The 12754-nt window shown below is 49.9% G+C and overlaps 4 protein-coding genes across 4 annotated transcripts; 2 read left to right on the top strand and 2 right to left on the bottom strand.

The window, feature by feature from the left end:
• Window positions 1–536: 536 nt before the first annotated feature.
• K441DRAFT_586923 (uncharacterized protein) lies at window positions 537–2553 on the top strand (the record flags this gene model as incomplete). Its single annotated transcript, XM_067644654.1, has 2 exons — window positions 537–1085; window positions 1141–2553. Coding segments are annotated over 2 exons (1962 nt in total), but the record flags the coding sequence as incomplete, so codon positions are not given.
• K441DRAFT_502916 (ankyrin) lies at window positions 2527–3891 on the top strand (the record flags this gene model as incomplete). The annotated part of the gene is made up of 2 exons (XM_067642028.1): window positions 2527–2742; window positions 3667–3891. Coding segments are annotated over 2 exons (441 nt in total), but the record flags the coding sequence as incomplete, so codon positions are not given.
• Window positions 3892–6375: 2484 nt separating this feature from the next.
• Window positions 6376–6825, bottom strand: K441DRAFT_681632 (heme-dependent catalase; the record flags this gene model as incomplete). The annotated part of the gene is made up of 2 exons (XM_067651490.1): window positions 6376–6576; window positions 6640–6825. The coding sequence occupies 2 exons, from the start codon at window positions 6823–6825 to the stop codon at window positions 6376–6378; spliced, it is 387 nt and encodes a 128-aa protein (XP_067498308.1).
• Window positions 6826–8362: 1537 nt separating this feature from the next.
• On the bottom strand, window positions 8363–9292 carry K441DRAFT_304414 (uncharacterized protein). The gene has a single exon (XM_067641062.1). The coding sequence runs from the start codon at window positions 8958–8960 to the stop codon at window positions 8550–8552; it is 411 nt and encodes a 136-aa protein (XP_067498307.1). The 5' UTR covers window positions 8961–9292; the 3' UTR covers window positions 8363–8549.
• Between the last annotated feature and the right edge of the window lie 3462 nt (window positions 9293–12754).

Below are 12754 nucleotides of genomic sequence, written 5' to 3'. Positions count from 1 at the left end.
GCTTTGTTATAAGTAGCCTATATATATACCTAAAAAAGGACTAAATTAAGTAATAAATTGAATCAATAATAATAGATAGAAGATAACCTTTAGGTGTAATATAAAATTTGGTATGCTAAGAAATATTGCAATATTATCCGAACATTGGTAATATTGGCAATACCGATATTTTATTGGTCCATATTGGTGCCAGCACTGCAATGAATTTGCTCCTAGCGCACGGTCCTCCTGACAAGGGGCTTCTAGATTTGTATTAGTGCAGAGGGTCGAAGTTCTTCGGAGCAGCTCTTCCTCGCTAACTACTCCGTAACCAGCTGAACGAAACTTGTGCGCCCTATGGTCCGTACACTCTAGCTGTAGTCCCCTAGACTGCCACCAAAGCTAGATTCTCTCTCATACTCATCAACACAAGCAAGTATCCTCATAGGTATGCTCGTGCGTTCATCCAGCTCCACAAAACTCACAGAGTAGTCAACAGCTTTCAACAACTTAGCATACATCTGCACTAACTCAAATACTCTCTAGTTCACGGCGTCATGCCTGGATACCGCCATTCCCCGCATTTGCAGTCTTATAACATTCGTCTACTCCAACTCCTTCCCGGAAAGGAGAACTCAAAGAATGTACAATGCAAACTCTTCGAATGTGCCTTGCAAAAATCGGATGAAGTATCTCGCCCGTATGAAGCACTGTCGTATGTTTGGGGCAGTACGGAAAACCCTCAGTCTATCATCATCTTAGAAGATCAGAAGGACGATCAAGAGTTCACAGTTACGCAAAATCTTCACGCAGCACTTCTGCACCTTCAAGATCACGATATCCCCCGAATCCTCTGGGTGGATGCTATTTGCATCGACCAATCAAACAACACTGAGAAAGGATCTCAGATTTTGTTGATGGCAGAGATCTATGCAAAAGCAAGCCGGGTAATCGTTTGGCTTGGAGAAGCTCAAGAATATAGAGACCAAGCGCTTGAAACGGTTCGTGTCGCAGCCGAAAATCCAATGGATCTTTCAAAAACACAACCATTTCAACAGCAAAGAATTTCGATGCTTCTCCAAAGGCCGTGGTTTCGACGAATCTGGGTAAGAAATCACTGACATATGATGCTAAAGTAGGAGTAACTAAATACCGTTCTAGGTTCTGCAAGAAGTGGCTGCAGCTCGTCAAGTCCTGATAAAGTGTGGCTTTACAGAGATTGATGGCCACGTTTTCTGTTTAGGATTGGAGTACCTAAACAGAACCCTGCAGATCCCCATGAATCCGGTAACCTTCCTGATACGACAGGCGATATTCCGGTCCAGGCATATACCAAAGACGCAGGAAAGGTTTTCGCTTAACATCTGTTCTTTGGGTGAGCTGGTTGACATGTACCATGCTCATGAAGCCACGGAACCCCTTGACAAGGTATATGCTTTACTCGGAATGTGCTCTGATGATCTCACCACAGTTGGACTAGGGCCGGATTACACAATTCAATGGGGAGAATTATCGCAGAAACTCATCAAGTTTCTCTTCGGCCACAACATTACTGTTGAGACCTCGGACAACATTCAGACGGCCGTTATCAAGACCAAAGGTTGTGTTCTTGGCAGGGTATCCTCGGCTCGGAGCAAAAATGATCTAGGAAATAGACAGGACGTGGAAGCCGCTTTCAAGGTCAGATCGATGCAATCGGGAACCACAAGAGACGGTAACGCTCACTGGACCCTCCGGATCACGTCAAAATCCATTCAGGATGGAGATCTTGTCTGCTTCCTTGAAGGAGCCCGAAAGCCAACGATCATTAGAGTAATCGAGAATTATTCCGCCATTATTATGAGTACAGCTACTCCTCCGAAGCGCATACGTACAGGAAATGGACATATTGAATGGGCGGAATTTATAAAGACAGCATCTTTTACTCGTGATTTTCTACTTATCTGGGACTGGAAAGTTTCTCTCAAGAATTTGCAACATCCTGGCAAATACGACGTTTTGATACAAACAGATAATCGGCAGTCGCAACCAACGAAGATGGAATTTGCCGACAGTCTAGATGACGCATTTAGAACATGGAATATTGCACAAATATTAGGAGATGCAGAAGTCTTTAAAGAAGCAGAAGAAAAGAAACAAAAAGCAACAGAAGTATTTCAGAGAGTAGTTAGAAAAGAACACCTACATTCTCTAGAATGTTCTTGCAGTCAGGTACCGCTATTATGGGCTGCAGAGAATGGAGATGATGCGGTAGTAGGCATGCTACTTGCAAAAGATGACGTTGATTTAAAGATAAAGGATTACTCCGGTCAGACACCGCTGTCGTGGGCGGCCGAGAACGGGCACGAGGCCGTGGTCAAGCTGCTGCTCGAGGCGGGCAAGGTCGACGTCGATTCAAAGGACAATAACGATCAGACACCGCTATCGTTGGCGGCCCGGAACGGGCACGAGGCTGTAGTCAAGCTGCTGCTCGAGACGGGCAAGGTGGACGCCGATTCAAAGGACAGTAAATACGGTCAGACATCGCTATCGTGGGCGGCCCAGAAGGGACACGAGGCCGTGGTCAAGCTGCTGCTCGAGACGGGCAAGGTCGACGTCGATTCAAAGGACAGTAACAGTCAAACACCGCTATCGTGGGCGGCCCGGAACGGGCACGAGGCTGTAGTCAAGCTGCTATTCGAGACGGGTAAGGTCGACGTCGATTCAAAGGTCAGTAACAGTCGAACACCGCTATCGTGGGCGGCCGAGAACGGGCACGAGGCCGTAGTCAAGCTGCTGCTCGAGGCGGGCAAGGTCGACGTCGATTTAAAGGACAGTAACAGTGTAACACCGCTATCGCGGGCGGCCCGGAACGGGCACGAGGCCATAGTCAAGCTGCTGCTCGAAACGGGCAAGGTCGACGTCGATTCAAAGGACAGTAACAGTCAAACACCGCTATCGCGGGCGGCCTGGAACGGGCACGAGGCTGTAGTCAAGCTGCTGCTCGAGACGGGCAAGGCCAACGTCGGTTTAAATGACGGTAACAGTCAAACACCGCTATCGTCGGCGGCCGAGAACGGGCACGAGGCTGTAGTCAAGCTGCTGCTCGAGACGGGCAAGGTCGACGTCGATTCAAAGGACAGTATCTGTGGTCAAACACCGCTATCGTCGGCGGCCGAGAACGGGCACGAGCTGTAGTCAAGCTGCTGCTCGAGACGGGCAAGGTCGACGTCCATTCAAAGGACAGTAACTATGGTCAGACACCGCTATCGTGGGCGGCCCGGAACGGGCACGAGGCCATAGTCAAGCTGCTGCTCGAGACGGGCAAGGTCGACGTCGATTCAAGGACAGTAACTATCGTCGGACACCGCTATCGTCGGCGGCCCGGAACGGGCACGAGGCTGTAGTCAAGCTGCTGCCTCGAGACGGGCGAGGTCAACGTCGATTCAAATGACAGTAATAGTCAAACACCGCTATCGTCGGCGGCCGAGAACGGGCACGAGGCTGTAGTCAAGCTGCTGCTCGAGACGGGCAAGGTCGACGTCCATTCAAAGGACAGTAACTATGGTCAGACACCGCTATCAGGGCGGCCCAGAAGGACACGAGGCCGTGGTCAAGCTGCTGCTCGAGACGGCAAGTCAACGTCGATTCAAAGGACAGTAACTATGGTCAGACACCGCTATCGTGGGCGGCCGGTACGGGCACGAGGCCATAGTCAAGCTGCTGCTCGAGACGGGCAAGGTCAACGTCGATTCAAAGGACAGTAGCTATGGTCGGACACCGCTATCGTGGGCGGCCCGGAACGGGCACGAGGCCATAGTCAAGCTGCTGCTCGAGACGGGCAAAGTTGACGTCGATTCAAAGGACAGTAACAGTCAAACACCGCTATCGTGGGCGGCCCGGAACGGGGACGAGGCCATAGTCAAGCTGCTGCTCGAGACGGGCAAAGTTGACGTCGATTCAAAGGACAGTAACGGTCAAACACCGCTATCGTGGGCGGCTGAGAACAGGCACTGGGCCGTGGTCAAGCTGCTACAGTCTTTCAACTCCAAATAATTCTAGTTACCCATTGCACTATAACGGGACTTCATTCTAAGAGATTCAAGCTTGACCCCTGCGAGCGGTTAGGACCATTTGAGTTAAATGTATCCTCTGATGTCCATACGGAGAGAATTAATAACCAGAAACCGAATCTAGTCGCGACTATAAGATCCTAACGATCTAATTAGCTAGACCTTATCGATAAGAATAGGACCCAAATCAACGTTGCAAGGGATAAGGAGGATGAATTTACTTCTGCTAATTACTGCTAGCAGTATACAAACAAGCCAAACTTGTTTTAGTCCTCTATAAGAGTTACTGCACCTAATCTGGCTAATTTAGCCGCCGTCTATATTTTACACAGCCCAATTCGGTGTCCTCTAAGCGCTTATATAGTATAGCGAAGCTTATATACTCCCGAACAATGGCCTCTACCAATCCTAAACGGGTGGATATACAGACGGCCATCTATATTAACTAGCGGGTGTTTAATCGACACAGGGGCAAGTATCACAAACCATTCTATTAGAACTAGCTATGTAAGGAAGACCGCCTTAAATAGGAGAACTTAATTGTTAAGCATAAGTATATAGAGGCTAACAGGCGCGTTAGTAAGGTAGCCAATTAATATTGGATATATTTAACCCCTATGTATTAATTTAATCGATTACCAAAAGTTTGCAACGCCAAGTCTATATCTAAAATCCTGGCCGTCGAAAACGGATTCTGCACCTGTACGTGGTGACGGCTACGAACCTGGGCCTTCGAAGTTCAGACCCAGAGCCAACGCAGAGACGTTGCATAGCGCGTGCAAGTAGGACCTGGTGGTTGTGTGCGTCGTGGGGCGTAGTAAAAGGTTTTCACATGGGATGGTGAGATCTCGAAAACCACTACTGACGGTACCCCTTCACAATATAGCCACTAGTTCTCCTACCAAGCACCTATGTAATCTAACGTGGATGAACAGCTTTTAAAAGCATCCCCTAGCCCCTAATGGAAAGCATTAATAACCTTATATTAACGGACGAACGAGCGTACGAGCGAACGAACGAACGAGCAAATATACGGCCCCTCCTAACCCCCAGGGCAGTCGCCCGCGGAGTATGCGGTTACTTGCCGTTTTCAACTACCAAATACTACCTAGCAGCTTGGATTGCGACCCATGGTTTTCCCTATCTCCTTTTAACGGAGTGGTGACCCTTAGAGAGGGCCTAGCTAGGGCCTAGGCACAAAAGATACCCAAATACAACATAATATCCCGCTCGCTTATTAGTATTACGGTGGTTAGAACGGATGAATCCCCCTTACGCCTTCAATGGCTCTAGGGGGGGGGAGGCAAGGCGTATATGGCAGTGGTTTACATAAGAGATAGCATATAGGGGATGGGCAAGATATGGGACACAAAGAGATAATAAGACACAGTAATCGATTAGCAAGGCCTAGCTGGGACGTAGTGAACCCTAGCTTTAATAAGCTAGAGAAGGAAGCAGTGGTTCCCAAGGAGTTTAAAACATCTAAAGAGGAGGACGTGCAGTAGGCCCGTAGGGCCGCTGCTACATGCAAACATGGCAAATTGGGGTTTTTCATCCTACTGAGGCTGCTTATAGGGTTTTTCCTCCCCCAACTGCAGGGTTTTCTTCATGTAAATTACAAGTTTTCCCCCCTGTGACGGAGTAGTCTGCGTGGGCCAAGATAGGATCCGTATCAGACGTTAATCAAAGAACTACTACTATATCTAAAATCCTATATATTTTATATAGTGGTAGTAATTTTGAATTGATACGCGTATTTTAGTAAGCAGAGCTTATGACAATACAATATGTAATTTTAGAGACCCCAGCCCTACCAAAAGCATACGCTGTGGGGTCCCCAAAACTGACATCCCAAACGAAAGAGTGGACACCGAGTTCAGGCTTGAAGATGAACTTCACGAAGTGACGCTCTCCCTTCGAATTAGTTAAGGTAAATGTGTTAACACCGAAACCTACGCTCATTATTAGTACGAACGATGCTATATGATCAAACTAATTATTATCGTTGAATATACCCCTGCATCATACGACACGAGCGGGGAATAGCGTGATCGGACTGCGTCCACATGAACATGTGGGTTGCTTCCGGATGCCATGCGGCATCGGTAGGACATTCAAGGCATTGGTTACTGTCAGACCGGATATCTTAGCATGAACTAGAGTCCCAAAAGTTATTGTGAGCTGTCTGAGCTTGAGGAACCTCATTATGGGGCTCTGGCTTTCCTGCATGGATGACATCAGGAAACTTAATAGCGTCCTGAATGAAGAAAATTGGTATGTCGCCGCCAACGGTATCCCAATTGCCCTCTTGAGGGTAGAACTTGACAGTAAATCCACGAACATCTTAGATAGTGTCAGTACTGTCACAACTTCCGAGCACGGTTAAGAATCGGAGGAACACTAAGGTTTCTCTCCAAGTGCCAGTAAGGACGCCGGCGGATGTAACGTCTGCAGCACTTTCGAAGAGTGTAAACTTCCCGAAGGCTCCGGTTCCGCGGGCATGGACGACACACTCTGGAATACGTTCATGATCGAAGCGATGGACCTACACGTCATGTTACCTAACTATGTTCAAATATGCACTTCGGACAACACGTTTGCCACATACCTTTTCCCTAGCGAAGAGATCCTCCAATAGCATAGAGCCTGTCTTGTCTTCATTGACTATCTTCAGCCAATCATCCGTGTTGGATTGCTTCACACCAAAATACGACGTGATGCGCGCATTCTTGTTGTGCACATCTTTGGTGACATTGGAAAGCTGGACGACCTTGGCGCCTTTTTCCCCAACCATGGCTTGTTGTGCTTTTCCAATCCCGCTTGATAGGATTTGTGATGCTATTTGCATTTGTTCGAAGGATTGAAGAGAAGGATCAGTACCCGGAATTGGGCCAAAATTGAGCTATAGAACGAATATAAGGATGTGTGAGGACAGACGTGGCGGTGATGTCCGGGACGTAAATGCGTTCACGTGGGTTTCAACTGCTGCATAGTCCTGAGCCGCATTTGGTACCACGGCCGCGCTGCGACGGACACTACGTCCTGAGAGTCTACGATCGTCGCCATTCTCCTTGTCTGTAGTCTCTTTGAACGTTGTTTTTGAACGTCACTTGAATAGCTGATATCAATCCGTTTACCGAGACGCGCTAGTGATGCCATGGAAATCAACCTTTCCATTCTCAAAGCCCCGATGTCGTAGATCGATTTGAAATGCATTTCCTTAATTCCAATTTTTCAAAGAGTGGAAATCTTTTGAGAGGCTCCAATAAGAGAGATCTTCGTAGCTGATGACGATGCGCTCGCTGGAATGATTTCGCCTCCACGTTATCAACACATCTGAGAGTCTGCTGGGAGGGATGGCGGAAGTTAACGACAGGGTTGCACGTGATGCTACGAAGAGGGTTAGCCTAGCAGATACAGGGGGAAAGGTGAAGAGCAGTCAGCATACCTTAGTCCGCTGTATGGCACAGTGGCTGTATGGCTGATCCGCGATTCGTCAGAGGGGCACAGCTATCTGACTTACAGAAGTGCGGCCTGGCAAGCTCTCTGTACCTAAAGTACCAACCAGTGAGGTCTCGATAAACATTTTTGTACTCGTATCGTACGCATTACAGCTATTGGTGCCGCACATGGGGTGGAATCTCGACGGGAATAGATCAATCCTCCCCTGTCTATCGTTCGACCGTCAACCAATAACGTTTCCTCGGAGGCACTTCAGATGCATTCACCACCACATCATCTTCAGCCCCGCAAAGATACCTTTTACATAATGCCAGGGCCACCCACCCAACCAAGCTAAGTGCAAGCGTAGCCGTCGGCTCACATCCGTAGCAAAACACTAAGCTTTGCGGCCCCGGAGCCTGCCGCCGGAAAGCCTGTTTCTGTGCGAAGCTGCCCAAAGACCTTTTGCATTTCTTTTTGGAAAGCGTTCATGGCGACTGATTAGAGGCGTCGATATGCCGGATTTGAAGCTTGGCGCAGCGGCCAAGGCTGCCGAAAAGCCAACTATTAAAACATGCACAATGCCACACCATCGATTTCTGCAGAATTTTTTAGCGTTGCACTGCACTGCGCACTGCGCTGCACGTCGATCGATCTCACTCCGATGCGAGGGAGGGATATGGCTGAATAGATATGCGCATTAAAGCTTTGGACGAAAAAGTGGGGGTTTATATGGGGAATTGTAATGTTAAACGTTTTGCGTAAGCTTGACTGATGGTTTGCGTTTTGTTTCGGACTTTAAATTTGAATACAGGAACAATTTGATTGCAGTTTAGTGGCAGGATATAAACAGAGTCGACCACTAGCAAATTTGCCCTGCTATCATGACAATGATTCAATAAAACAATTCATCCTCTCGCGAGAATAAATAGTGAAGGTAAAGAGTATGCAACGGTACATCATAAATCATCAAAACGAAGCCATTAATCTAACGATGGAAGAGGACACCCAACCAGACAAACTCTAGACCGCCGTTTCTCCTTGTTTTACTGCCGATCCCTAGGTCAAATGGTGTCTTTACTCCAAGAGCGTGAAGTCCGGAATTCCCGGTTCACCGCCAAAGTAAACCGGCCCGAGTTTGAGGAAGCGCGGACGGCCGAAGGACTCAGAGCTGCTGACACTGCTCGACCGCCTAGCTTTGCGAGGCATATACTCGACTTCAGCTGTCTTTTCTGATCGGTCGATCGGTGAGGACGAAATCTCTGCCGGGATGAACCACTTTTCAGCGGGGTCGATAGCTGGTGTAGCCTCAACCTTCGGAGACTGGACTGGTGGGTGCATCGGATAGGAGGCAGAGGATACGGGAGCAAGGACGAGGAATGTGAAGCCATTCTCATTTTTTGAGCCAGAGGCGTTAATGGTGCTGGTGGCTGGGCTCATGGCCTTGCTGGGAGTGTCAACGGAAGTGTTGGGCGTTTCGGAAGCCATTGTTGACTTGAGGGGTGCGGAGTAAAAGGAAGAAACGGCTGTGAAAATTGCTGGGTTGTGGGAATGAGATTGACTACGAAAGGAATATCAAGTTTTATATATAAACAAAAGATAAGTATTGCGAATGAGAGGATTCGGCGGTACCACACGTGGATCGCCGCCAGTGCGATTCGACAGAGCTGCTGATTGCTTTTGCGGACACACCTAACGCTGCAAGGCGCTGCGATTACCAACTGGCGTAATGCCGCGTGACCAACATGGCGGCGAGTCTACATTCGACGCGGGATTGAGAAGAGAAGAAAAGATAAGATGAGCCAACAGTTGGAACCATTGCAAAACACTTATAGTACTAGAAAAGGATATCTAGGTGCCTAGAAGATCCAACTATTTCACGTTTACGCGTGACGTGAGTTCGCTATAAGGACTTGGTCCATCCTTTCACCCATAAAGCGGGAGACGAGGAAAATCTGGAAGATTTCTATGCTCTACCCTCACCATCTCAAAATGGTTGGCTTCTACCTCAAGTGTTGCGAAGGCTGGTCGATAGGGCCGAACGCAACCCCACAAGCCCGCAGGATGGCGGTCAGAGGGTCAAAGGGACCAAACGATAGCGCTGTGTTAGTCGATTATCTGTTGTTATTAGAAAGCGTAGAAACGCGGGCTCTCAACGGCGCTGCCGTGGTTGAGCTGTGGACGGAAACTTGTTTGGAGCTGTGATTTTTAATGTTTTCGCGCTTCTCTCAAACGCAACCTGAGCCAGCGATCTCTCCGCCTCTTGTCTCCCCCGCATTTCGGGTGGAAGAGGAACCCCATGAACCCCATCGTGAGCGGACACTGTTAACCACCAGCTATTCAGCAGCTCCAGCCGAATATTTGTGGCGTGAGCCCCAGTAACCGAACGTAACCGGCGCCGGGCGTGCTCGGAAAAGCCCCACCGAGGCTTAGGAGCAATGGTGATGGGCTGTAATTGTGATGTAAATTGTGACTCTGGTGGGCTTTTAGAGGAGATCATCCCCATAGGAGCCATAGAGTGGGTGAGGCTGAGAGTTGGGCGAGTGGGTAGTGAAGCGGGTAGCTGAGGGCCGAGTGGCGTGACCAAGGAGAGAAATCCGGATGAGCTGAGAGGAGGTGCGCAGAGGCCCGTGATAGTCAGATGGACGAAGCTGATTGCCGACTACTCGAAGCGCCATTTTCGGTCACTGATGAGCGTGCTGGTGTCTCCTCCGTGACTCCCTGCTGCTGCCCCCTTTATCTTCTTGCCCTGAGGGTCGCTTTAGGCTACTCGGTGGTCGATAAGTGTCACGATCTGCGTCGGGCCGAAGACGCAAGCCATCTTCTTATCCTTGCAGGCCGTTTTTAATGTGACACAACAGCGCTTAAGCAAGGCCACTTCTTGTAGGCATGTAGGTACGCATGTACAGTTCTATCCGATCTCCATGGCCGACCCTCGTGAAAACGCCCTCATTGACTGCCTCGCCGCCTCGCAACTTGCCTTGGCATGGCCCAGGGCAGCTGCCAGAAGACGTTGATCGACATTGCGTAATTCGGCTCTGACTCGAGCGGCTCTAATTACTGTAGGAGAGCATAGACACGCGCTGCCCGATCGACCGACCACGGTCACAGGCTCTCTCGGGCAGCTCATCACGGCAGCTGGCAGCTTTCAAAGGCCTGCTGGCTGATGGGAGATTCAAGGTCACAACCCCACCACCGCCTCCCGTATGTGAATGGCCGTTCTTGGTGGCAGGTAAGGGCAGCTCTGCTGTTCCACTCATCCCGTCCCTTGACCCACCCCTTTCACGGCCTCTGCTGCGTTGTTGCAAGATGCGACGCAGCGACACTTTTCTACAGGAAACTTCTCAATAAGGACCAGGATGCCATGTGCAGATGCAGAGAAGTCTCTGGAACTTGCAAGGGCGCCCCGTCCTGCAAAAACGCTACGGCGAGCTAGATACTCGTACAAATCAGACCGAAGACGCCCGTGAGCGGCCCCGTCGCGGTTCAAGGCTGTGCCGGAGGACAACGGACAGCAGTACGGATTAGAATTTGACACGGGCTGGGACGTCCGCGCAATAGAATGGGAGGCTGCTTGATGCTTGAAGCGTCCATGCCCAAGACCGTGGATCCGCTGCAGAAGAATTCATGGCCTAAACAACGCAATCCATAGCAATAGTCTCTCGCACTTGGGGAAATAACGCCGCTACGGCCAGCCCCTACAGGGCTGATGTTCCTGGAGACTCCGTGACAGGTCTGGCGGGCGAGCAGCCACACAGGATCTGCTCATAGTACAGCAAAGCGTGGAGGAAGTGGGGAGGTAGCTTCGACCGGGCTAATGTACCTGGGTTAGTGTTCGCCTGGTATGCCTGGTATTTTATTACCGTCATATAAAGTCAGCAGCGTTGCGCTTCGACAAGCGAGGCCAGGAATACCCAAGATCCCACGATCCCATCGTCGTTGGCGGTTTCGGGGGGCGTTTGGGCCTTGGATGCAAAGGGCCACGCAATGCGCTGCTTTGAGGTCCGAGGCAGGAGGGGATTGGCATGTAAGTACCGCGCGAACTTTGCAGCAGCATGGTCACTCGCCTGGGTACTTCAGGCTGCCGCTAGCAGCTCCCGGCCGAATCATTGGCCTCTCATGCCGTTCTAATCACCAACCTCGCTGCCCTTCGACTTTCAATAGGATGACCCTGGCCCGGTGTTCCTTGTCACTGAGATGTCCTTGCCTCTTGTCGCACTCGATGTTGTAAACGGCAACGGTAGTAATCTAATATTTTGCCAAAGCACCGTCATTTCGGGCTCGCAACTATGGCTCTATAAAACTCGCACTTGACCCATCTACGCCGTTTTCAATTCTGTGCCAATCCCTTCCACACTTGTTGCTCTACGGTCCACCACGCCGCTCACGCCCTTAACCATTCAATTTAGACTTGCTCCCCGCCAGCACCTCCAACGTGTTAAAATACTCCGCCGCCATTCCACCAATTGCTGTGCCGCAGGCCGATTTCTCCCCGCTGTGCAGCTTCAATTCCAGTTCCAACTCTAGCCCCAGCTTCAACTTCAACTCTAACTTCAACTCTAACTTTAACGCTCACTTCCTTCGACTATAATAAAACCTAGTCAAACGCAATACCCCGCCTCAGCCAAACACAGCAGACATGTGTACCAAAGTGATACACCGGTACAGCTGCAATCATGAGGAGGACGGGGGGACAGCACCATGCGCGACTTGGAGAGGCTCGACTTCGAGAGGCTTGGCTTCGAGAGGCTCGGCCTGCGCAGTGCCGAATACTAAGATCGTCAAACATGAGGAGAAATGTGGAAGGTGCAATCCTCCAAAGTGAGGAAAAATGTGAACGTTGCGATCACTGACAGGTACTTCTCCCGCCAAACAGCTAGAGTGGGGTTACATCGTCTGACAATTCCTTTCTCAGTGTGCCACCGAAGAAATTATCCGGACGGCACCTCATGACGGCCGGTGGCACGCAAACTGGTGTCAAAAACAGAACGCAGGTCGTTCCTGGTCTTACTTTATCACACAGTTTCTTAGTTCCGGAGCCGAGCTGGTCTTACGGGTTCTCCCTCCAGCACTGCGGGAGCATTTCATGGCGTCACGGAAACAAAAGTGCAGGCGTTGGAAGGGCATTAGGGTCCACCTGGACTATCGTGAGTCCGGCGTTGCGAAAAAAAAAAGGACGGTGTTGCATTGGATTTCATATCTTGTATTACTCAGCGCAATTTTTTTTTCCACACGGACTGTGAGTTGTGTCGCGCCGGACGAGGGCCAAAAAGGCGTTGTGC

Source organism: Cenococcum geophilum (genome assembly GCF_001692895.1).
Source record: "Cenococcum geophilum 1.58 unplaced genomic scaffold K441scaffold_64, whole genome shotgun sequence".
NCBI classification, from domain to species: Eukaryota; Fungi; Ascomycota; class Dothideomycetes; order Gloniales; family Gloniaceae; genus Cenococcum; species Cenococcum geophilum.
This window is presented reverse-complemented; position numbering and strand designations above follow the sequence as displayed.

Coding starts and splice junctions, on each gene's coding strand:
- K441DRAFT_304414 (XM_067641062.1), bottom strand. CDS start 8,960: ATGGCTTCCGAAACGCCCAACACTTCCGTTGACACTCCCAGCAAGGCC.